The 24,984-nt window shown below is 35.7% G+C and overlaps 1 protein-coding gene across 1 annotated transcript; it reads left to right on the top strand.

Annotated features, from left to right (window-relative positions):
- Positions 1-30: 30 nt before the first annotated feature.
- LOC132698686 (choline transporter-like protein 1) lies at positions 31-22,430 on the top strand. Its single transcript, XM_060664879.1, is given in 26 exon segments — positions 31-325; positions 411-489; positions 2,430-2,558; positions 5,431-5,588; positions 5,648-5,728; positions 7,400-7,490; positions 7,545-7,608; positions 7,669-7,777; positions 7,894-8,122; positions 8,290-8,522; positions 9,017-9,273; positions 10,726-11,033; positions 12,054-12,215; positions 15,856-15,909; positions 15,966-16,097; positions 16,147-16,286; positions 16,685-16,765; positions 17,881-18,017; positions 18,075-18,183; positions 18,247-18,460; positions 18,582-18,814; positions 18,871-19,100; positions 19,180-19,355; positions 19,826-19,918; positions 19,983-20,113; positions 20,754-22,430. Coding segments are annotated over 25 exon segments (3,672 nt in total). The 5' UTR covers positions 31-325; positions 411-444; the 3' UTR covers positions 20,830-22,430.
- Positions 22,431-24,984: the final 2,554 nt, after the last annotated feature.

Raw genomic sequence — 24,984 nt, 5'->3', positions numbered from 1 at the left:
TTCATTTGTTTCGTTAATTGGGTAGCAGCTACTAGTAGAAGTAGTTTCTCGCTTAACATGTAGGTTAGGGCCAAATTGTAACCCCTAGCAACCCCCTTTGTTTAGTATGAATTTAAATACGTGTGTACGAGCCCTTGTTTTGTTTGTATTTATCACTTGTATTCGACTCCAATGATGTCCGTACTAACACACTCCCACGCTAGTTTAACTTCCGGGAAAAATAAAACGCTTTGAATATTAACTACAAATATGTTCACGAGTCGCATATAAAGCAAATTGAGCCCTAAAAACGTGTAACAATAATGATACCATTTTTGTATTCGGGGTAAGTGCGTTGTGCGAATTGTTGGCGGATGCGGAAAAATATTGCGATTATCAAAAAATCTATGTATTCCGCTTTTTATATATAGGATTCCATGGGGCCGATCGCTGTAAATCATTCCCATGGGCGGGGTACTAGGTTCGAGCGACAAGGTCGCGCCCTCTGCCGTAAGTTACTGCTAATTATTAATTTAATTAAGACTACACGCAGTTACACACCTGGTTCCAGTGGCGTCGTTTGTGTCGCCAAAGCTACCAGAAATACATAGTATGAATTAAAAATAAAACGAGTTTTCACAAGATTGAAGAATTTTTGAGAACTTCTTTGATGATGCAAATTGGAAATGTTCAAAATTTTGGAAAATTATTATTAAATTCATCGAATTTTTTATTTTATTGTCTTAACGCTGTATATTATTTTATATACTTAAAGGCAAAAAATTGGCCACTCTTGATAAAGAAAACGAACTTATATCTAATGTTATTTTTGTTGCTAAAATTTAAATTTATCTGCTATTTAAAGCTTTGATTTAAGTGAATATGTAAGTAAGACAAACTCTTGAGTATAAATAATGCATCTAATTGTTATATTTATCAGTTAAAATTATAATTTATATTGAATATATTTTTATTAAACCCCAATCTGATCACAATATTAAATTACGTTTAGTCGAAGAATTATACTTTATTCTGTTGCTTATTTATTGAAATTATTGCAATTAAGATTGTAAATAGCAAACAGCAACAGTTAAGTAATTTTTTTCATATTATATTGTAGGTTATAAGTGTTAAAGTTGTCAACCTTGCGATTTAATATGCTACGCATCCTTGAGTCCCTAATAGGCTTTAATATGCCTGGATTATTTCTCGTGACATTCGGTGTTCTGTATTGGGGTAGTGTAGATTAATTCTTTTAGATATCCTCAGACACAATAATCCAAAACATTTAAATCTGGAGATCGAGGCGGTCAGTGATAAAGCCCACATCTTCAAAATCATTGGTACGATTTAAAAACATTAGTGTAATTCACATATATTACATTAAAACCCGTAAAATCGAACAATTAAAGGATTAAATAATCAATGTTTGATTAAATTAATCGTATTTTGTATCCAAACTGACTGGCGATATCAAATACAACAATAGGTATTTTTAAGATTTTTTTTAATTAAATGGTAAGTATTATGAAAAATTGATTTAAGTTACACCGTGCTACATTCTATTTTAAATTAAAGTATGAATCTCCTCCCTCACTCTTTCTTGATTGAAGACAATATTTAATAATTAATGTATTATAAACTGTGCGCAATATTGAATTGAATCGAATTTCGTTTATTTGTTACTTTAATTTTGGTCTTGGGATAATTTGGTATACATTGAATTGAGACTTGAACAATGTCTGGTTTTGTGTCTAAAAAATCTAAAAAATATGTATTTTATATGTCATTGTAAGAATGATAGCTGTATGGTCTGTTCATAGATATAAGAAAGTGACCAAATAATATAATAATAAATATTGTTTATTATATTTTCTAACAAAACCCCAAATAATTAAATCCTAAGCAAAGTACTGACCTGTTCGGCCATATCTCATTCTTACAGCTTGCCCGGGTCTTCCCTTAATTCGTATCAGTTAGTCACTTTCTTATATCTATGAACATACTTTACCTTCATTCTTTTTACCCTGCCGACACCATTCAAGAAACCAACAACTTCAAAATGTTAATAGCGTCAATTCGACACGTCATACTTTTATTTAGTGCGATCGCTCGGCCAGTGGCGTCACGTCACCGCGCATAATGATTCACTCGTATAGCCTTCGCCAGGGGCATTTGTATTATTTCAGAGTGAGCTTAATGGTTTAAAAAATGCTCATGCAGACCGAGTGCGCGACGATATACGTTTCGCGGCATCGCTTGGTATTGTGCGACGTCGTGGGAAATCCGTTTCAATTTTTCTTTCGCCGCACGTCGTCCCACATTTCTGTCGCGTATGTCCGGCGACTGATGAAAGTGGACCGATGTAATTTCGTTAAATGCGTTTTTAATTCGAATATTTGGAGTCGCGGTTAACGGGCGATCTTGTGCACCTTCCGGTATTGTTGTAGAGTGAAGAGTATTCGAAATACCGAAGTCGATCGACGTCGGACGACAAAATGGAACCGGCACGCACAAAAAATCGCACAACCACGGACGTGTGCTTCCTTTTGGTTTTCACCACTTTCCTGATAGGGCTGGTAAGTGAGAAATCGCGCGTACGCAAAGTAACTGAACCAAACCAAACTAAAATCACTCCGATACACGAATTTACGAAAAACAACGCCTTTCGGATATTTTTTATTTATTAAAATTTATTTTTATTTTACTTAAATTAAAACACGTACCTTTAAACCCGCTTGCGCCTTAAACCTCGTTTAATTTTAATTTATCACCGGTATGCCTAGAAGACAGGGCCGTACAAAACATATTTGTAAATGTAGCAAGTCAATAATCTTATTGGTACAATTTTGATCGTGGAACCCGGGTACAACAGTTTTGGACAAACCCACAGACGGTCTAACTAAATGCAAATTTTTGGCAAGAGACCGGTGGGGTGAATGTTAGAGTGTTCCCCATATAGCCACTAGACATATAGAGGCCGTGCCTATGCTAATAGTACAGGAACTTGTGAAGCAACTATGTAATAAAATTTTGAGAAGGTCTGGTCCATGTGCGCGCGAGCGAGATTGGAAATTTCGTTTTTAACCAATAGCAGCTCTAATTGCATTTTCTCACGTTCTACCCATAAGGCCTTGCGGCTTCCATCAACCAACATGGCCGCTGGCAGGTCGTCAATGTTTGGATGCAGTAATTTCTCAAAATATGTCGAAATACCATTAAATTTTCAAGCAAAATTGGAATTAAGGTGTAGAAAGTGTTGTTGAAAAAATTAGCGACAAAGCGACCAGCTAATTTTTCCCGAATTTGTGCCGGTAAATCGAAGCAAACAGTGTGTTTTTATAAACTTCTACTGAAAATGTAAATAAAGTCGAATTCACGAAATGTGACTATAGAAACCCTTTTAAATTGACTTGTACACACTTACCCGTATATAGGCACATTTTTTTCCTTACAGTTTTGACCACAAACACAACAGGTTTTTCGCAAAAACACGAAAAAGGTATGGAGAGAATCATAACCACCAAAAATGTAAACAACAACGGCACAGACTACTTGCTGGTAGTCTCTGGCAATAGCAGTTCTAGTTCGGCGTTGCCAATTATATTCAGATTTCAGAGACTCATTTTGCGTTCTTATCATAGTTAGTCAATTTTTTCAGAAAAATTACGGAAATGTGGCAACTCAGTTAGTTGGAGCGTAACGTATGTGCAAAAGATCCACACCTCTACGAAAATATAGCCACCTGCGACCCATCACTTTTTACCGTAGTAGGGCCACTATATTATCTTATAGCTATATGGTGTTCCCAAATACGAATGGTCGCTATGGTAACCGCGCAAGGTGGGAGACAATAATTCCCAGGAGGGGCAATGAAGCGTGTGAGATGTTCATAATTATATCACAAATAGTTCAATTCTAACTCGACACACTTTTAGAGATAGCGCAAACCACATCCGCTGCCTTTCATCGTCAAAACGTCACTTTTCTCACAACAAAATAAGTAAAGGCAGATGTATTGACGTATGCTATTTGTTATTTTATGGGCAAGCTTTAACGAAATATTAGCAAGACATTTGCTTGACGTATATCAAACTAAGTTTCTAATTTACATTGAAGTGGATATTTAAAAATATTGTGTAGGTATCGTGTATCCGTAACAAAACCCTCGATCTTCAGCACTGGCAACACTGTTATTATATATCTATGAGAAAAACGGTATAATGTGAAATTAATTTAACAAAACAGTATATGCTGAAAGTGAAAACTTGTATTGTCAAAATAGTGCAATTTGCTCTTAGATGGAACTAAAAAATTATAAAAAAAATATTTCAAATAATTTTTTACTAAAGGAGTATAAAATGTTTTTCCATTTTTGCAAAGCGTCTGGATTCCTCGTGCGTCGTTTCGCCAATCAGCTTGTTGGCTGCTTCAGAGCTTGACTGAGTCTCAAGTAGATTTTTTTAGACATTTAAACTCTGTACACCCGAACATACGTTTTATCATTGAATTAGAAACTAATAATAAACTCCCATGGATCATTCTGTTTACAGAAAACCTACGCATTCGTACCGTTACTTTAATGCATTGTCACATCACCATCCGGCCCAAACACTAACCTTCCCTCTGATCTTCTCTCTAATAATTTTCACATTCACTTCACCACAACCTTCCACTAGCAACGAGGCCGAAAGCAATCCTACATTTGCCACTCTACATTCAAAACAAAGACAAAATTCCATTTGAGATGCTAAAAGTGAACCGAGGATGGCTTGGTTGGTAAGGCGTTGACCTGCCAACTCCAACTTGCCGGAGGTTGTGGGTTCGATTCCCACCGGGAGCCGTTGGGTGTTGTGTGAGTGAAAAATTGTTATCGGTCAATTTTTCTCGGCCGGAAAATGGGTGCATATCCGAATTTGAGATGAGCCCAATTAAGCATATAGAAAAAAAAAGATGCAAAAGTTTTACAGTATTTTCCATACATATAAGGCAAAGAGTACATTGGAGAGATCGGGCGAAAAATATCAACTAGGCTCAAAGAACATTATAAAAAGACAATCAAACTCGTCAGCTGTGGACCAACACACTCATGAAGCCGGACATAAATAAAATTGTCGATAGAAATCATCTATAAACAACCTAACAACCGCGACTCAGGTCTTTACCTGTCACCTGGGACTGAGTTTATTTATGTCTCTCATTTAGCTCGGCCTCCCTCAAACAAGATATAAGCAGGTACAATAGACAATCGGTGGATTTGAATTCGATTTTATTATTTTTTGGCTTATTTGGGCGTTTGTTTTCAAAATTTTATATCACGTATCGATTTAGTGATCTGGACTTTTTTTGCATTTAGTTGGAGCGACGCTCTTAATCAAATATTCTAACATTTAACCTATTTTGCTAATGACCTCGTGTTAGTGTTTATTGAGGACACGATTCTCGTTCCAGTTATGTTTTCTTGGATATTGTATTTTTTACGGAGACATAAGAAGAATAGTGAACGGTTACGACAATTGCGGCCGGATATGTGGAAAACAGGAGACGTTAATGAATCTCAACAAGTCGCTGGACGAGTGCTACAGAACTACCCCGAACGCGTTGGGCAAGTTAGTAGCGGATCACGATAGCAAGAGAGCGGATTAACACTCTTCTCTTCCGGTTTTAGGTACCATTTGATTTTAAGAAAAGACAATTCTGCAAAATTCGACCGGCTGTGCGTCAGCAATTGCAGCAATTACGAGGGCTAGTGAGTACAAACTCGGTCGATTTTTTTAAATTCTCGGACCGATCGTCGTAACGTCGCAAAAATGAAAAGGAAAAGGGAAAAAGAATTATTAAAATTTTCCTTTTGGCATCCCAATATTTTGGAAATGCTAAATCAAAAAATATCTAACAAAAATGAAGAACTCAAAGTTTCTTCAAATTTGGATGTCATAATAATGATGAACGAGATGCTATTGACGCTTCAGTGTTAATATAAAGTTACATCTCATTGAAAACTGGTACTTCTTTTATTAATTGAACTGAGGTGGCTTTTACTTGATAAAAATCCATTTAACAAAATAAATATGAACTAAAAGTTCAGATTTTCACAACCCGGTGTCTTTATCAAATGTAATATTTACTGCTACTATATATACCGAAAAATGACAATAAGACCATGATTAATGTTGTTGTGAGAATTTTACTTTAATAATGGAGAGGTATTTATGTTCAATTGATCGTTAAGCAATACATTTGATAGATTTAGTAGATGTAGACCATTTTTTTTAATTTAATGGACAGATTAACATATCTAAGGAAGGTTTGATTATGGGAAACCCACTTAGTCTTTAAGTAAAAGTTTTCTATGGTGGTATTGACACGTGGATGATGTCTTTGCTTGCTTTGTTGTAACGGACAGACAATTGAATTCTTTTTTAAATTACATTAACTCATTACATAATAGTATAATTTTTTAGACTTAACTATTACGAAAACGCAAAACAAATTAAACTTTTCGATTTACCACAAACATTCACCACACACGGACACAGTCGCACATAACCACAAAATGCATTTCACTCTTTTATACATAGACTTCTTAATACGCCACTCTCAACAGAAAATTACAACGAAAAACTGGATATCATTAAAGAAATTGCACTGAACGACGGCTGCAATCCGTCCATTATCGATAAAATTATAAATAAAAAACAAACCCAGACAACAGTAAACTCTATTTATCCGAAACCTAATAAAGAACACGACCAATTTAAAACAATTGCACACATAGGGGAAAATGTGGTTTAAAAATAGCTTTCACGCAATAGGAACATTTTTAAAAATCAGGTGTCTAAAATTGATATTGGATGAACAGGTAGATCCTTCAAAAAACGCATTAACGAACATAAAAGAGCGTTTAAAAACAATTGGTGGGTTTTAACGTAGGTCCACGTTATTTGCTGCGCTGATTCTTGTTCGATAACTTTATTTTTTAACTTTTACAACTTAACAAACTTTTACAACTAACAAAAAAAAGGAAAAAACATATGAAAATGAATGACGAAGCTTAACGTTTGCTAGCACGGGTTGTCTCTCTTAAGTGTCGGCAGCGCCGATCCCTTTTTTGCAGGCAACCTTTTTTTTACGGTGCTCGCGATGTTGCCGTTGCTGGGCAGTTTTGAAGATTGACCAACAATAGTCTAGATTGTAATTATGCTGCACACTTAAACACAGAAAAACACATTTTTGATGACAATTTGGATATTTTACATACAGAAACAAAAAGTAGAAAATTAAATTTATTGGAAGCCAACGAGATTAACAAAATGGGACATTGATAATTGATAAAGACACGGTGTTGTTGTGGTATTTTGTTAGTTCTTTTCCTTTTTTTACTTTTCCTGCTTTATTGGGGCGCCTGTAACGTTTTCAGCAAGGCGATACTCAACAGATGCCTTCCCTTTCACAACCAAACGACCATCGGAAAATTCTTTTCGAAAACCGGTCTGAAAGATTTCTTCGCAGTAAGTGTTTTCCGCGCTTTGGCTTTCCGGATGTAGCGCCTGTTTCCGTTTCAGGAAGTGTCGGAAGATTTTAACCTATGCTGGAAGGAATTTTGCCTGATGTGCGCGATATCTTTGGGTAATCTTCGTCGTCGGCTTGTTTGTCCGCCGTTGCATTGATCGTGACGTTATTTTTCAGTGTTTTCGTTGGTCATCCTGGTACTATTCCGATATTTGGTCGGTTATGTCGTGTGGATAGTACTGATCGGGGTCATGGTAGCTTGCACCTTGGCAACCGTTATACTATGGTAATGCGACACGTATTTTTTGAAACGTTGCTGCAAAAATGTTTCAAATAAAAATAAAATTTGATTTTTGATGAAGTTGGTGATGACCTCCTAGACGTTACGCCGAGAAATTTCAGGGTGCTTTGGAAGAACGCCGACCCGACCAACATCAACGTCGATCCGGACATAGAGGCTAGAAAAAAATCGACCTACTTAATATTCGCGATAATCGCAACGGTCGTCACTGTCGTGGTCCTGTTGGTGATAATCGTAATGAGAAAACGCATCCAGCTGGTCGTGCAGCTTTTCGAGGAGGCGGGCAAGGCGATAGCCGCGATGCCGGGACTTCTTTTCGAGCCTCTTTTGGTAAATGCAAATACTTTGTTTAATTTTTATAAATCTCTTACAAATTAAAGTATTACCTTGTTTTTGTTTTTTTTTAGCTGAATTTTGTTTGTTCTGTTATGATCCCGGGGCGGCTATACAGTTGTTTCCCGCGCTCCGGGCCTACGATTGCCATTTGTTTTTTTTAGACGTTTGCTTGCCTCGCGATGGTCATATTCCTCTTTTTCTACTTCTGCTTGTGGATCGAGAGTGCCGGACATCTGACCGAGAAGAGGGCCAACGTGTTTTCCTACCGCAAAAACGGCTGGATCAAGTTCACCAGGTGGTACAACTTTTTCGGACTACTCTGGATGGTACAGTACATTATCGGGTGTCAGCACATGGTCATTGCCGGTGCCGTTTCCCAGTGGTACTTTACTCGGTGAGTTAATTGACGAAGAATGAAGAATTCATTGTCTGAACGGAAATATTCGGGGTATCGAAAAATAGTATTTTCTGTGATCTGACATCTGTCAAAATTGCAATAGATTATGTCACAAGGTCAGTTCGATTATGACTGATTAAAGGGACCAATATCGTGTTTTTATCAAAACAATATATATATATATATATATATATATATATATATATATATATATATATATATATATATATATATATATATATATATATATATATATATATATATATATATATATATATATATATATATATATATATATATATATGATGACACTATATTCCGGGATATCATCTGTTCGCTTGTTGAACTACGACTGGAATCCTGCAGACGTTTCGGCAAAATCTCACTTGGCATCTTCAATGCTCGCGCTCCGAAAACACTTCGAACACAGTGATATATTTATATATATATATATATATATATATATATATATATATTTTTTTTTTTTCCAGAGAAAAATCCAGATTGGACTCTCCGATATCCAACAGCATGTACCTGCTGTCCAGGTACCACTTGGGTTCGGTAGCGATCGGTTCTTTCCTGATCGCTTTGGTGCAACTGCTGAGGGCGATCCTGACAGCCCTAGAGAAGCGGCTGCGCGCTAAAGACAACGACTGCGTCCGATGCGCGTGGAAGTGTTGTCAGTGTTGCCTGTACTGTTTCGAGAATTTCTTGAAATATTGGACTAGGAACGCTTACATCGAAATCGGTATGGCTACGTTAACATATATGGTTTGGCTTTAATAATGACCCAAACGCTTCTTGCACCCTACCCAAAGAGTTTATTATAAGAGAAAAAAGTTTAAATACAAAAGTTTTAGGCAACCATTTGTATTATTCCTTTGCATCACTGATATTTTCTGTCTATTTAATAGAACGTTTTTTTTGGTATTTGAATACTACTAGGGCCAGAACAATAATCGTTTATATTTTTAAAACTGCAGATTCCGTGGGTAGAAACATATATATATATATATATATATATATATATATATATATATATATATATATATATATATATATATATATATATATATATATTCTCACGTATTGATTCACGGATGGAAAAATGTGATGACACTATATTCCGGGATATCATCCGTTCGCTCGTTGAACTCCGACTGGAATCCTGCATCCGACTGGAATCCTGCAAATCCTGCATCCGACTGGAATCCTGCAGACGTTTCGCCAAAATCTCACTTGGCATCTTCAATGCTCGCGCTCCGAAAACACTCCGAAAACAGTGTTCGAAGTGTTTTCGGAGCGCGAGCATTGAAGATGCCAAGTGAGATTTTGGCGAAACGTCTGCAGGATTCCAGTCGGATGCAAGATTTGCAGGATTCCAGTCGGATGCAAGATTTGCAGGATTCCAGTCGGAGTTCAACGAGCGAACGGATGATATCCCGGAATATAGTGTCATCATATATATATATATATATATATATATATATATATATATATATATATATATATATATATATATATATATATATATATATATATATATATATATATGCACAGGGACGTCGGAATTATAACGGAGAAACTTTAACAGTGTATTCAACAGATAAAAATAAGTGAAAAAGTTCATATAAACTTATATAAACTAAAATGGTTCATTTCGGAAGTACATCGTTCAAATATTGCGAAAAAAAGCCATTTTCGTTTAAAATTGATTAGGGTATCCAAATTTAATGCGTACCACCTTTTTTTATTACTTAAATTAATTAAAACGGCCTCATGAACTCCACTAGTCACACAAAAACAAGTTTATCTATTTTTTTATAAAAAACTGGCAATAATACTTCCTATTTCCCTATTCCCTCCGAAATGAGGATATAAGTTTGTACGTTAGTTATTTTTATCTGCTGAATACACTGTTGAAGTTGTGAAGTTTCTTCAATATAGTTCGGGCCATAGATTTGGTCAATTTTATTTTGACCTAAATGATCATAACAACACTCATATAACATAGTTTCCGAGGGAAAATAATATTAGATTTTTCTGCTTAGAAATTGATAAAATTAATTTAATTAATAAAAACAGTCGCAGCAAAGTCAAGACTAAAGTACATTTATTTGCAATTTCTTGTTCCTCATCTCAGAAAACCCCCCAGTTCCAAAATTTCATGTAAATATAATAATAATTTTGACGCGTTCAGCTATCTATGGTCACAACTTCTGCGAAGCGGGCAAGCAAGCTTTCAAACAGCTCGCGTCCAACGCCCTGAGGGTGGTGGCCATTAATTCCGTGGGCGATTTCGTACTGTTCCTCGGCAAAGTTCTGGTTGTGGTGGCGACCGTTCTGATCGGCATCGAAATGCTTAAGGTGAGCGAGCTGCCCTCTGGAAAGCTCTATGTTTGGTTTTCATTTTAGGTCAAGGAAGGGTTGCAACATCTGTGGGTGCCGGTCACTTTGGCCGGCTTGTTCGCGTATTTCATTTCGCACTGTTTCATGACCGTCTACGAGGTGAGTGGTAACGCTTAGTTCATTAAACGTCAAGTTTTGACAGTTGACAGTTTGTAGATCTTTTGCGCGTTACTTTTACGGCCCGATACTATATTCGGGAACAAATTTTTCTTTTCCAGACTCAATGTTTTTATTTGATTTATTTCATTATTCACTAACAGCGAAACAAGATAATAATGAAAATGAATTATTTCAATGTATTTCTAAGTTTTCAAAAATAGTTATTATTTTGTTGCAATTATTTTTTTCATTCGAAGAAAGTTCAAATACGTCCGAATTGTCAAAAAATGTCTATCAACATACTGGATTTTTCTTACCCAACCCGTTTAGATTTGTATAACTTTCCAACAAATTTAACCAATCAAGAGCAACTTAGCATACCTTTATTTCGCCGATTGTCACCTCACACTACTTGTAAATATTCCTTAACTTACACATTACCTTTTTTTCAACTCTTGTGAAATTGATTTTTCAAAGAAACTTCCACAGGCTACTGCCATAAATACCGTCTACAAAAGTCCTGGATTCCTTCTGCGTCGGTTTTTTTTATAAATCAAACTTGCTCACGTTTCACCAATCATCCTGTTGGCTTCTTCAGAGCTTAAACTGGTTATATATTATTTGAAGGGGTGGAGCTAAATGAGTCGGGGTTAGGATTATTACGAGGTTAGCGCCAAAATTTCCCGACCCGACATAGATGCATCCCTAGTATCACGATAAAACTTTGTCTTAGTGGGCTGCGGAAAAAAAATTGAAGTCTTGCGTCGTTTTAATTGATATTATTTTTGACATTCGAAAAAGGCTCTAGCTTAGCTCATTTGTGTGGGATTATATTGACAAATAATAAAAAATTGTTACTCTACTTTGTTTCTTTCATATTCAGGCCGGGAAATTTTGGCGCAGGTTGCTTATTCTATAGATTCTCGGATTTTTAATTTCGTTTCGCCAACCTAAAGAATACAAACGCTCTCAACATTTTGAGGGATTGTTTACCATTTTTTTGCAAAAAACAATTTTCAGATGACGATCGACACTATATTTTTGTGCTTCTGCGAGGACTGCGAAAAGAACGATGGCGGCGCAAACCCCTATTACATGTCCAGGGGCCTGATGGAATTTGTGGAAAACTCGAAAAAAATGCTCGAATTCGAAGCAGCACCGGACAACAAAGAGACCGGAGAGGCCTAAAGATTAGTCTATGACTTACCTGGCACGAATACTTATATTTTTGGTTTCGCGCAAAACTTTTACTGGGTTCTGATCAGAAAATATCCTTATTATTATTATTATTTTCGTTAAAACAAGCCAAGAAATGTCTCAAAATTGATTTTTTATATATTGCCTACGCTCTGCAGTGGTTGGAGAAGTGAAACTTACCCATAAAAGATGCAATAGCCTTTACGACACTTTTGCTGACACAGGAGGACAAAGAAGTGAATTTACAAAATGTATCTTGTTAAAGTTATGATTGGGGATCATTAAAAAATCTGGATTTTTCATTTTCATTGGCTTTCTCAATACAAAATTGTCAAAAAAGTAATACAATTAACCAATTATTCATTCCTTGGACGAAATCCGTATTTGATTCCCTCTAACTTCTGCTATTTATACATTGCGACTGCAAATTTGCAAGTAAACATCGACATCAGCGCAAAGGTGTAATTTGCGACCTAATAAATTGACTGTTAAAGTCGGGCCAACCAGTATATCGATTTTATAGTTCTAAAATTGAAGTAAGGGCTTCAGATTTTTTCGCAATTCTTGTTATTACCATGAAAAACCGTACCAAGTTTCCCATGTTGTGCAAAAGCTTTAGTGTATTATGTAGTTTTTGTAGTACCTACATTTTTATTTTAGATGTATTTTTGTATGAACGCCTAGAAGAGTGAGAAGCAAGATCTACGTAGATTAGTCAGTTTATATTCTTATTTTTTTAAGACTTATGGTGTATAATATTCAAGGCTGAGCCTTATTGAATCTCAAACGAATTTTTCGAGGGTTTTTTAACATCCCACAATTTGTATGCCATTTTCCTGTATTCCGTCTTTTTTATTGTGTGTTTTATATTAAAGCCTGTTTTAGAAAATTTTCATTTTTTTTACCTTTTGCGTTCAACATACGACTTGAAGAAAAGCTCAGATTTTTTTTATCAAGGCACGGTGTTGTGGAAACAGTTGTCATGTAAAAATATATATTTTCGTGAAGATCTGAACTTTCAGTTCTTATTTTCATCAAGTAAAAGCCTCCTCAGCTCAATTTTTGAAGAAAAGCCTTGGGAGTTGGGTAAATTACAAAACTACTGTTTGGTTTTTCCGTCCGATCTACCGAACACGACAGAAAACATAAAAATGAACACGTTAGTTTGAAATTTTTGTTAGGTTAGATTGGGTTTTACTTCTAATGGCCACGATTGCATTAAGTCACTCGGCCAGCTTACGACAATAACATAGACAAAAATCCTGAAGAATGCCTTCCTTAAAGAAGGGCCTGGACCAATCCATCAACCTCCAGGTTGATTAACATATAGAAAAAACGGGAACAACTTCTAAATAAATTGTCATAAAATGACGACCGATTCTTCAAACGCGTCCCGAAATTATCTTATACGGGATATCCGATCCCATCCGGACTGGTTACCAGCGTGAGTACAAGACATCCGGAAACACATCACAAATTCGTATACATCCGCGTAAAACGAACGCTATTTCTCAAAATTATAGGCACTACGCCTCTATCGCTTCAGATAACAAATATACAAAACAAAATTTTCTTTAAACGACTCTAATTTCAACCGATTTCTACAGATTTTTTAGAACCGAGCAGGAGCAACGTCCGCCATGTGCAATGGTTCCATCAAAAAAGAAAAGCCTTTTGTTAGGTTAGTTTTTATTAACAGTAAAAATTTTGTGTTCGCGCTCAAATTCAAATGTTCAAAATGGCGTTGTGCACGTGACGTCGTTGTTGCCTGAGAAGCGGCGTGTATGGTTTTGTGTTGTTATCTCCGAATTCGTCGCTGACGTCATTTACCGTGTAATGTATAACTGTGGCGTTAGTTTTTGGGGTTAACTTTCGTGTTTGTAGATTTGAATTTATCCGAGTAAACGTTGGGTGAGTTGCATGTGGACATTTTCTACTACAAACTAATTGTTTAATGCATCGTGTTTGGTATAAAACTCTGCGCGGTTATGTGGTTTCGAATATTTTAGGATTTTTTTGTTTACTAATATTTCCTGCTGCAGATGCTACCGCAACTCTAAAAGTTTTATTTATAGTATACAGTATACAATAGGAACATGAACATTGATCACGTGAGATATTAATTAATTGACAACTGTCGAAATTTCCTGTCTTCATTTACTAAAAATGATGAGGCGGCTAGTTTTCACCTCCATCATTTATGAATCTTTTTGACCAAACAAAATATTGAAATCTCATTAAAAATTCAAAACTTCCGCATGGGATTAAGCAACAACGAAGGTATAATATTACATCAAACATAGGTACATTGATTTATTGTCTATAGTGTCTCTCATTCTGAAGGCCAATATTTTTCTCTCCATTTTTAATAAAAAAAAAATGTATTTTGCGATAGCGATTAGGTAGCTGTAATTACCTTAAAACTATTACACCCTTAGGCGGTATTTTCACACGTGTATGCATTTCACCCACTTTTCCTCATTTACATACAATTAATTATGCCATAAACTGAAACCTGTCGAATTGACGAACTGTCAGCGGCCCATGTTGGATGTTGAGCATCAGGTCCTATTGGTTAAAAACGAGATGTCAAATAACCGCGCATGCGCATTTTAATTTCAATTTTATTGAAGTTTCATGGTGTTTTTTGTTGTGACAAGAGACTCATGATTAATTAAATTAAGATTATAAATTGCGGTGATATCCCGGGGGCACCATATCGAACTTGACAAAACAAGGCCCGCCAATCTTTTTTTTTTCTGCAAGTGAAAATGCAACTTTTTGTCTCTTGAATTTTTTTCGTATTTTCTGTATCCAGATTCATTGGAATGTCGCATTTTTTAGACATTTTTTATGCCCATGGATATGTAATTAATATATATATTCAAATGTAAACATTGGAATCCGGATGAGCACGCTCTTGCATAAATTATTCAGCGGTTGTAAAATTACGAGTATTGAGTTTCCGATATAATAATCAATCAATAAATTTTGCACGATAGAACGATGTTACTTATTTAGCGCATTGATTACAAGGTTGTTTTTTCTGGTTGGACGTAAACAACAAAACCGTAAGTAATTTGTTTATTTTTTTTTTAAAAATCAATATCAAATTTTATCAGAAATAATATACTACTCTTTAGTACTCGTTCAGCATCTGTTCCATCTTGCTCTTTGCATGTAAAATTGTGTTACAGCAAAAAAAACTTTCCTCTAGGTTCGAAAAAACCGTTCATTTTTTCTTAAACTATTACTGTTTTATATCGAAATCTTAACGTTGACGTCTGTGCAGAGCTAATTTATCCTTTTAAAGAAGGGAATAATGAATTCATTGTCTTCATTGTCTTCGATCAAAAAAATTTACCTGCGTTGGTTTTACAGTACAAATTATTATATCAATCGAGAGACAAACATGAGGGATTAACTAATAATTCGATCTAATGTCACTTTAATCTGGTTTAAACGTTAGATCTATAAATAGCCTCATATTATCACAGTTGCTTATTTTCGACGATAATATCCACCATCCGACAACGCCGCGAAACTGCACTGTGCACTTTATAAGTTTACGTACACTCTCGAGACCCGCCGGCGCCTTCTAGATTAGTTTTTTGTAGAGGCGTGAAAATTGCGTGCGTTCATTATGGGCAACTTGACCAGCTCCATGCAGCCGCAAGAGGCAAGACATTTTCAAATTCTCAATGTATTTTTTAATTCACTCAGTTTCCGTTGCAGCTCGCGACCTTTAAGCGGGTCCCGAAGGAAGAGGCTTCGTTGCTCGAGGTCGATATCCCAGAGAGACCGGAAAAAAGGCGTCCCACCAACCGCAAATGGGGCGTCGCTTTGATAGCGACCGTTGCTGTGCTTGTAAGGCGCGCTGCGTTTTTGTTCTTTTTTTTTGTTAATTAAATTTTAGCTCCCGTTTTTGGTGTACACGCTATACTACTCGGACATTCGCAGAATCTTCGGATACGACAATTGCGGAAACATCTGCGGCGCCAATAATTACCATTACGATGGTATCGATTGTTCCGGGTTGGATTTTACCGGCAAACCGTAAGAGAAATAGTTATTTTTTGCAAGTGTTACGTGGCGATCTTAAATCAGTGCAGTTTATTAACAAACGTCCAGTTTGTGTCTGGCAACAAAACGAATTCTCCCCTCAAACGGGCCTAATGGATATATTAAATACGTTGTATACTGGGTTGTTCTGAATAGACAAACAAGTCAAAACGGTGGTAGCTGCGACTCTTTTATTAATTACTAATTAATTTAACGAATTTAATAACTAAATCATTTTTTCAAATTCGTTATTTTTTCGTCAGAGAAGAAACTCTCGCGATAATCCCATTTACCGGTATCAATATTTTCTCGTTTTCTTAACTTTTTTTCCTGTTTTTTAAATTTTCTACGTTTAGTTTCTACTATGCCCTACTGTGTCGTTGCTTTCTCAGATATTTGCAGTACAACACGAGCTTGAATGATGAAGATTCTGTAAGCGGAGGTACATGTGTTACAACCTGTGCACAGAATTAGTAAGTAAATATTTTTCATACCATTTACATTGTATTTTTCTTTGGGCTTTGAGATAAAATAACATAATAAAATTTTTTATTATCTCAAGCAGATAGGTAAATAGATCAAGCATGTTATACAGGGTGTTAAAAAAGTACGCTTTAAGAAACTATTCCTTGCGTGATTTTAAGACAAAAAATTCATATAATTCATTTTTATTTTTGGGGCGTCCGTACGTGGTTTGAAATGAATATTTTTAAAGAAAAAAATGGCACGTCACTGCTTTTTCTGAAAACAAAAATAATTTTTAAAATCGCCATTCAATCTGGCACGTGTAATGCTATAACGAGTGCCCACAAAAATAAATAATTTGTAATAATCTAGTGATTCTTTTTTCACCGCCATGTCTTTTTTATCTCGTTTTGCGACGACATTTATGATTTCCATTTAGCATTCACGCAGTTCTTTTTAGCTTTTTGATTTATTAAAACTTGCTATTACATCATCATTTTTATATTTATTTTTTTTTTAATCAAACTAGCAATTTCATAGGAAAATTTAAGAAACAAACTGCAATTTAATCGACAGTTTACTAGTCAAAAAAACTTAAAGAGCCAAAGTGGGCCTTGCTAAGCGACAGTAATTCATTTGTTTATAACAATAACATGACAGTTGTCAAACTTATGAATAAAATTGCACAAACCGTGAAATGGCAGATATGCTCTTTGTGAATAGAATAACAGACAACTTTTACTTAATATTCACTCCAGACTTGGAGAAACGGGTGCTTTTAAGAGGCCCGCTGCTCTTATAAGGAGACCAAGAACAGTAAGAACGGTTCAGATAGAGGAAGCTGTCATAAATGCTATTGAAGAAAACCCAGAAACGTGAAAAATGATTATTATAAAATGTTCACTTATGCAGCGTGTCGATAAGCAAGTTACAAGCTATAAGGTTTTTGCAGCTGTGAGAAACAAGTTTTAGACAATTAATCATGCGCACTGGCATACAGATAATTCCCAAGGTCACCTTTGGGAATGAAATGTTAAGATGGGAATTTAAGGAATTCTCGTCTTGCCGATTTTTGCAGGTAATGTGCGGCAAAACTGTTTCTAACCAAAACGCACATTTGCAGCACACCAGTATTCGGAATCTGTACGAGGGAAGAAGAATCGTCCGAATTCGAGGAGCTAGAAAAGCAAACGGGTAATGTAGGCGAATACCTGAAAAGCGTGGTCTGGCATATTTTGATCTCGTGCGCTTTGTCCGTTTGTGAGTTTCCTCCCTCCCAACTGCCGGGTTGTTGTTGTTAAGATCCTTTTTTTTTAGTGTTTTCTATGGGCATGCTCTTCCTGTTTCGATACGCGGTCGCCGTTGCCGTATGGGGCATATTGGGAGGCTGTCTTCTGCTTCTCGCCGCTGTGACCACCTTCCTATGGTACTTTTTTTATTGAGTTTTTAATATTACTATTACTCGTTTCTAATCATACCGTCTTCACAGGTATTCTTATGCAAGTCTAGAAGTCGGCAGCGGTGTGACCGAGGAAGACAAACGCACCGTGCTTATTATTTCCATTGTCGTTACCTGCCTGACCGTGATTTTGTTCGCGGTTCTCATCTGGTGCAGAAAGAAGATCCAGCTGGTTATTGCTCTGCTCAAGGAGACGACCAAGGCCGTGTTCGCCATGCCCGGACTCATCGCTATACCTTTGGTCGTAAGTAGAGGGATGGAATAGGGTAGGAATTTACACATATTTACACTTCCAGCTGCTTTAACTAAGTTTAAGTTTTGTAACATTTTGGCATTGAAATCATTAAAGTTTGTTTATGATTCAGACGGTGATCGTTTTGGTGCTGCTGACGTTGACGTTTACCATCCTGACGTTATTCATGTCATCTTCCGGCTACCTGAGTCGAGTAGATTACGACGTTTATCGGTATAAACTGCATCCCGCCATGATCGTGGCGATCGCTCTAAATAGCGCCGTTTACATCTGGTTGACCCAGTTCGTTACGGGCCTGCAGTATATGGTAATAGCCGGCGCTGTCGCCAAGTGGTACTTCACGAGGTAGGATCCTAAACCTGGCGCCTCCGCCCGAAAATTGACCCGAACGGATTTTTCAGGGATAAGGCTTTTCTCAGACACCCTATTTGGACGAGCTTCAAGTGCGCCTTCAAGTACCATTTAGGCACCGTAGCACTCGGTTCGCTGATTTTGAGTATCGTAACCATCATTAAGCAATTAATTTTATGGCTAATCAAAAACGAGAGGATTAGGGCCGTAGTGAAAAGTCTGGTGGATCCAATTGAAGCATTCTTGAAGTTTCTGTCGAAGAACGCCTATATCGTCACAGGTGGGTGCGGCGCAGTGAAGTTATATTCAAACGGGCTTAGTAAATTTAAAATCATATGGGCGTTTCATTTTTATTATAGCGATGCACGGTCAGCCTTTCGTGAGATCGGGCAAGAGGGCCGCGAAATTGATTCTGTCGAACATTAGCGACGTGATTTCGATCAATTTCGTCGGGGATTTTGTCCTGGGCATGGCCCAACTCCTCGTCGTGATCGTCACCCTGCAGTGCGTTTCCGGATTGTTAGCCGTCTGGCCCGTAAGTTGTTTTTCCTTTTTTTTTTCCATTGCAACGCAAAAACCAAAGAGTGAACAAGCGCATCCCAAATTTATGACTTCGCATTTGAATTAGCCATCGACTGCTCCGACTGCGCTAAAACTATCACAGACCACAGGCGCCGGTTATATCTTACGACTCGGTTTTTGTTCTGTGGATATGTATAATTACCCAAAAAAATAAGCCCTTTTTTATATATAAATTCCTGCAACCTGCACTGGAACAATATGTCAAACAAGAATTAACTATTTTAAAAAGTTTATCAATAAACATCAGCATGAAATTTTTACTCTACTTATTTGAATAAATGATAAACTAGTAAAATGATTTCATAAGGTATCCGCTATCAAAAGATTTAGCCTCAAAAAACCCAGCAGGAATAATAAAACATCCAATTATCTTACCTCACAACGGAGTTTGCTAATTGTAGTGAAAATAAACGGAATTTCTAGAGCCCGGTGACTAACGTCAGCGCGATATGGGCGTATCTGATCGTAGGCCTGGTATCGGCCGTGGTCGTAATCGTCACTTTCGGCGTGTTCGAGGTAGGTGCCATTAAAACTCAAAAAAAAATTTTTTTACTATGGGTAGGACTTTGTCCCTTTCCAGACAACCATCGACACTATCTTCATATGCTATTGCGAGGACGCCCTAATGAACGACGGCATGGCCAGACCTTACCACATGTCGAGAAATCTCATGGAATTTATAGAAGATTCCAAACAGGTTTACGGTAAAAAGTGAGCTTCGCTTTTTTATTATCTTCTGTTTCATTTGATGTGCTGTCAAGACTTATGTTCATAGTTTTTGAGCTTTTATAATATGTATTTATTTATATATATGATAAGATATTTGTATATTTTTTAAATGTTTTATACACTAGTAAATAAGTAAAGTAAGTTTAAGCTTTATTGGTGTTTCCAAATAAAAAGTATTTTTGTCACGGACAATGATTTAAAAATCTCACCGTTTAAGAAATCTTGCAGACTGTTTCATTTTATTTATTGAATATTATTTCGAAACATATTGAACAATTTAGATTTCTCTAATCTGAAAAATTCAGGGTTTATATATTTCTTAACACGTTCAATATTACCTATATTTTATATAAAGTAATTTAAAAGTAAAGTATTTCTGAAGTTCGTTTTTTTTTGTAAATTATTTGTCCTTTTTATTGGCACGCAGAAAATATTTTCAAGATGCTTGCTCATTTTAAATGATTAAAACGATTTCTTGGAAGAATTTAGGTATATTTCGTGTATAACATCCTATAGCTGAGTTTTACCGTTTTTGAGGTATGTATTTAATATTGACTCTCAAAAGTGATTTTTTTTTCATAAGCGACGCTTTATAACTTCAAATAAGTAATTTTCTTTGCAGAAATAAGCAGAATGTTACGTTTTTGACTTATCCGCTGATCAATTCCAAGGGTCGAAAAATATTGGCGGAAGAATAACTAAAAAAAAAGGACCTAACCTCACTCTGTATTTATTAACCCGGTATCCCATCCAAGGAATGAACTTACTTGTACATAATTCTAAAAAATCGATTTTTTAACCCAATTTCATGACGTCGAAATGCTACCACGTAGATTTTCAGCTGGCAACAAAGAAACTACTATATACCAAAATTACCAGGTCTTCTCGCCTGAAATTAGAAGAAGTTGGTCCACCTTTGCAGCATCTTGAAAAGTGGGTTGACAAAGTGAGTTTAGTTTTGACTATTCACTAACCTTAATTGCAAAATTTCAGGTTTATAATGTACAGGGTGGCAGGTTTAAATATTCTCGAAATCGATGAGTGTCATAAAAAAAAAAATACTACAAAAATAGGTTCTAGTAAAATGATCCTTCAATTGTCACTCAATTACATACAGGGTGGTGAAGTAATAAGACTAATGCAACTGTCTACTTATCGGTCTCTAATGCACCGTTGTGATCCAATATCTTCGGGATTTAGGTTAAGGCGGACAGGTTTTTGTTACCTTGCATATTAACTTTTGAAACCTCTTTAAAAATAAAATTCGCCATTTTAAATAATGCCTCCAAATGTATTTCAAATAATTTCATAAAAAATACTAGAAACGCTTTCAGAATGAAGCCGGAAACTGCAAGAATATATAGGGTGTTTGATTTTAAAAAATTGAGAGAAATAACAATTTGCGAAACGTCGCGATACCGCGTATTCGATAAAAATATTTCAATTTTCAATATTGTCTGAGAAAGGTGATTATTCTCGAAGATATTTTGGAAATGTAATGAACTATAGGGTGTTGCATTAAAAAATAATACTATATTTGACCACCCGGTATTGAAATAATACAAGAAAATTCAAGATCTTTTTACTTTTTATAACATTCCCAGAGAAGCCCCTCTTAAATCGGACGTCCTGTACATTTCTTTTTTGCCGGTCAGTGTATTAAAAAAAAAACATGTTTTCGCATCGTTTTATGAACATTTGAAAATAAAAAGCGTTGAATATGGTTAAGATTGATGCAGAAAATTGGGTTTGGTTCCAGAGTATATCGGTTGGTTTGTCTTGTTTATAAAATAATGTCAAGAATGTGATATATTGCGTTAATAGGAAATGGAAATTGCTTTGACTCCATCCATGTTGTGAAAAATGTTTAATGTTAATGTTAAATAAATGAATAATACAAATAAATTTTAAAAAACGTTAAATGGTTAGTTTTTGTTTTGCGGTTGAAAAACTGCCACTTGAAGTTTGCAAGAACACGCGAACAGGCATAAATAAATCGTTGAAACTTCGGAAGTAGCCCCTGTTTTGCAAAATTTATCCATTTGCTATTTGATGCACAAAGTGTTCAGTAAACAATCCTAGATTTTTGATATGCAATTCCTGTTATTCCGCAATCGATACGAGACAAGATTTTTGCGACGTAGCCACTTTTAGGAAATATGTACAACACGCCTTGTTTTTAAAAGATCTGGATGTACATTTTACAGAGGGAATTTGTCCACACAGGTGTCGATTAATATTCGATGGCAGTTAATATAATATTACTTATTGAGGGTATTCTTTTTTAGGGGTCACGTTTTATATAAATGACGATTTAAATGTGATTTGTAGTAATATACCAGTAAAAGTAGTGCCAATAAATATAAAATAGAAGTTTGAAAGTTGTTTTAAAATTAATTTTATGTGATTTTAGGTTACTAAACGTCACAGACTTGTAAAAATTCCTCAGATTGTTTTTGCTACATATGTGGCGAATACATACTAAAAACCCAGCGACATGTCATGGCCGATCTGGTTAAAACAGCTTATAAGCTATATTTTGGATCTCTACACGAGGATTCTCGAAAAAAAATCATAATTTATACATTAATAATATTGTTTTTTGATGAAATAAATATTAAATTAAAAACCTAAGTGTGGTACTTATTTGTATATTTGTATGAATTCATGCATGAAAACAAGAAGGAGAGAAAAAAAAATTTTTTGCAGACCAGTGTAATTAATAGCAGTGCTGACGACTCAACAAAATTATCATTTACTAAATTTTACTAACGACTCACACTTAAGGCTTACTTAGGTTTTGCTCCTGCATATTCAAACATTGGAATGGAAGGGTGGTTGTAAAAGTGAAATTCCTATTATATCAGATAAATAAATAATTTTTGACAGAAATGCGAAAGAATGTTGTAGAATTATGTTGGTAATAGGCGCTACCGGATTTGTATGGTGTATTAATTAAACATATGTTTATCATATCTATATAATCTATGCACCCATTATACGGAGTGATAAATCATCTGATCACCCTTTGACTTACTCTACTTTTAATACTCCGTAGCGTCGAAGTGCAGATTACATTATTTAGACGTGTCCTCAAAGTTTAACGATACTGAGCACCATCTGACAACGCCGCCAAAAATTGCACCGTAGGCACTTTGGAAAGTATTGCGGGAACAAGGCTTTTCAGCACGGTTTTCAGTTGAGACTCGTCACTTTATCATCTGCGCAGGCGCCTTCCCCGTTTAAATTTGTTTGGATTCCTTTTTTAAGGGCGTGAGAATCACTTGTGCCCGTCATGGCAAACTGGACCGGCTATTTGCAGTCGGAAGAGGTGCGAGACAGATTCTGTGATTTTCTCGCTTTCTTAATTCGCTTTTACCGTAAAAAGTAACGTGCGTATAGATTTCCGTTTTCGACTTGCCATCGATACTAAGCGTTTATAATCTGTATTTGATATATTATATATTTATTTATATATTTATATTTATATAAATAATATAGGCAAGGATGTCCTTAACTTAAGTGTTTTGTGGATATACTTTTTTTTTAAAAATAGGCAGTGATTTCTCGTTCGCACTTAGTGCCACGCACAAAGCTTCCGAATTTTAATTTTACTTAGACGCGGTTTTTAAATACTGAGAAATAGTAATAGTGATTTATTCTGACAATAATATCGCCGACCTGAAGAAAGTCACATTTTTAAAATAATGTCAAGGAAACCGTAGAAACCATTGCCATTATGTCACGTGATATATGAGTGAATCGAAAATGACTTATGTGTTAGAATTGTTGTGTGATATAAAGACAATAAAAAAAAAACGTGGAAAATGTGAGTTTTTTTTTACCCTACCATCTTACTCGATCCCGTCTTGCAGTGTGGTTTGCGTCTTTTTTGCTATTAGGTAAGTCGACTTGCGGAAATATTAGATTTACGTACTACAAAAAAATGCGTTAATGGGCCACCGCCCCCCGACGAGTTTACCGACGTTTCGAAAACATGAAGAACTATGGGGATGTATCACTGGTTCGCAGTGACCTAGTTGGTCACAGAATAGACAACAACCTGAACTCGTTTTTCGTGCGAAACTTTGCCTAACCTAAAATAAAGATTAAACATTTAATCCTCTACACGAAAATACTCTATTAACACAAATGTTTTGAAATTTTTAATTTGCCATAATTTGCAATAAAAAAAAATGCGACTCTGCGTGAAGCGTTACGTATTTTAGGGAAGGTTTGCCTATTCCCACTGCGTTCGAGCAGGTTTCGCTTATTTCTCGTCATTTTAATATGACGTCATTGAACGGTCCTTGAACTCCATGATTGGATCTTTGAACACGGTTTTACACAGATAATAAGCTGAGTTAATAGTAGTTAACATACTACTGTAAAAGATTTAATTTAATTTTTTTTATGAAAAATAAAACTTTCTTCTGGCGACCCGTCAGGATTCAAGGTTAACTAAGTTTATCGTCACGCTGTCTGTTAAATGATTATTTATAGTAAATCAAGTGATTCCAAAATTCGACTCCATTTGTCTGTACCACCTCTTTCTTCTCGCACAACTCTTCTTCTTTTTTTTCGTGTTGCTTATCTTAATTTTAATGAATTGCAATAATTACAGTTTATATGATGGCTTAATATTCGGCTTGCTATGTTGCGGCGCTAAAGGATAGAAATCTATGCAAATTTTCCATATGGTATATTCGCTGTTAGTGAAAATAGTTGTTGGTGATATAAAAAATACGAAAAACTTCTTTTACAGAATTAAAGAATGTGGGGGTGGGGTAGTTTGGACTACTATTTATACATACTATCAACTTTCACTAGTCAATTCTTTACTAGTCTGTTAC

This window comes from Cylas formicarius, unplaced genomic scaffold (assembly GCF_029955315.1).
Source record: "Cylas formicarius isolate icCylForm1 unplaced genomic scaffold, icCylForm1.1 PGA_scaffold_2__14_contigs__length_35257938, whole genome shotgun sequence".
NCBI classification, from domain to species: domain Eukaryota; kingdom Metazoa; phylum Arthropoda; class Insecta; order Coleoptera; family Brentidae; genus Cylas; species Cylas formicarius.
The sequence above is the reverse complement of the archived record's forward strand: the minus strand, read 5'-3'. Positions and strand labels throughout refer to the sequence as shown.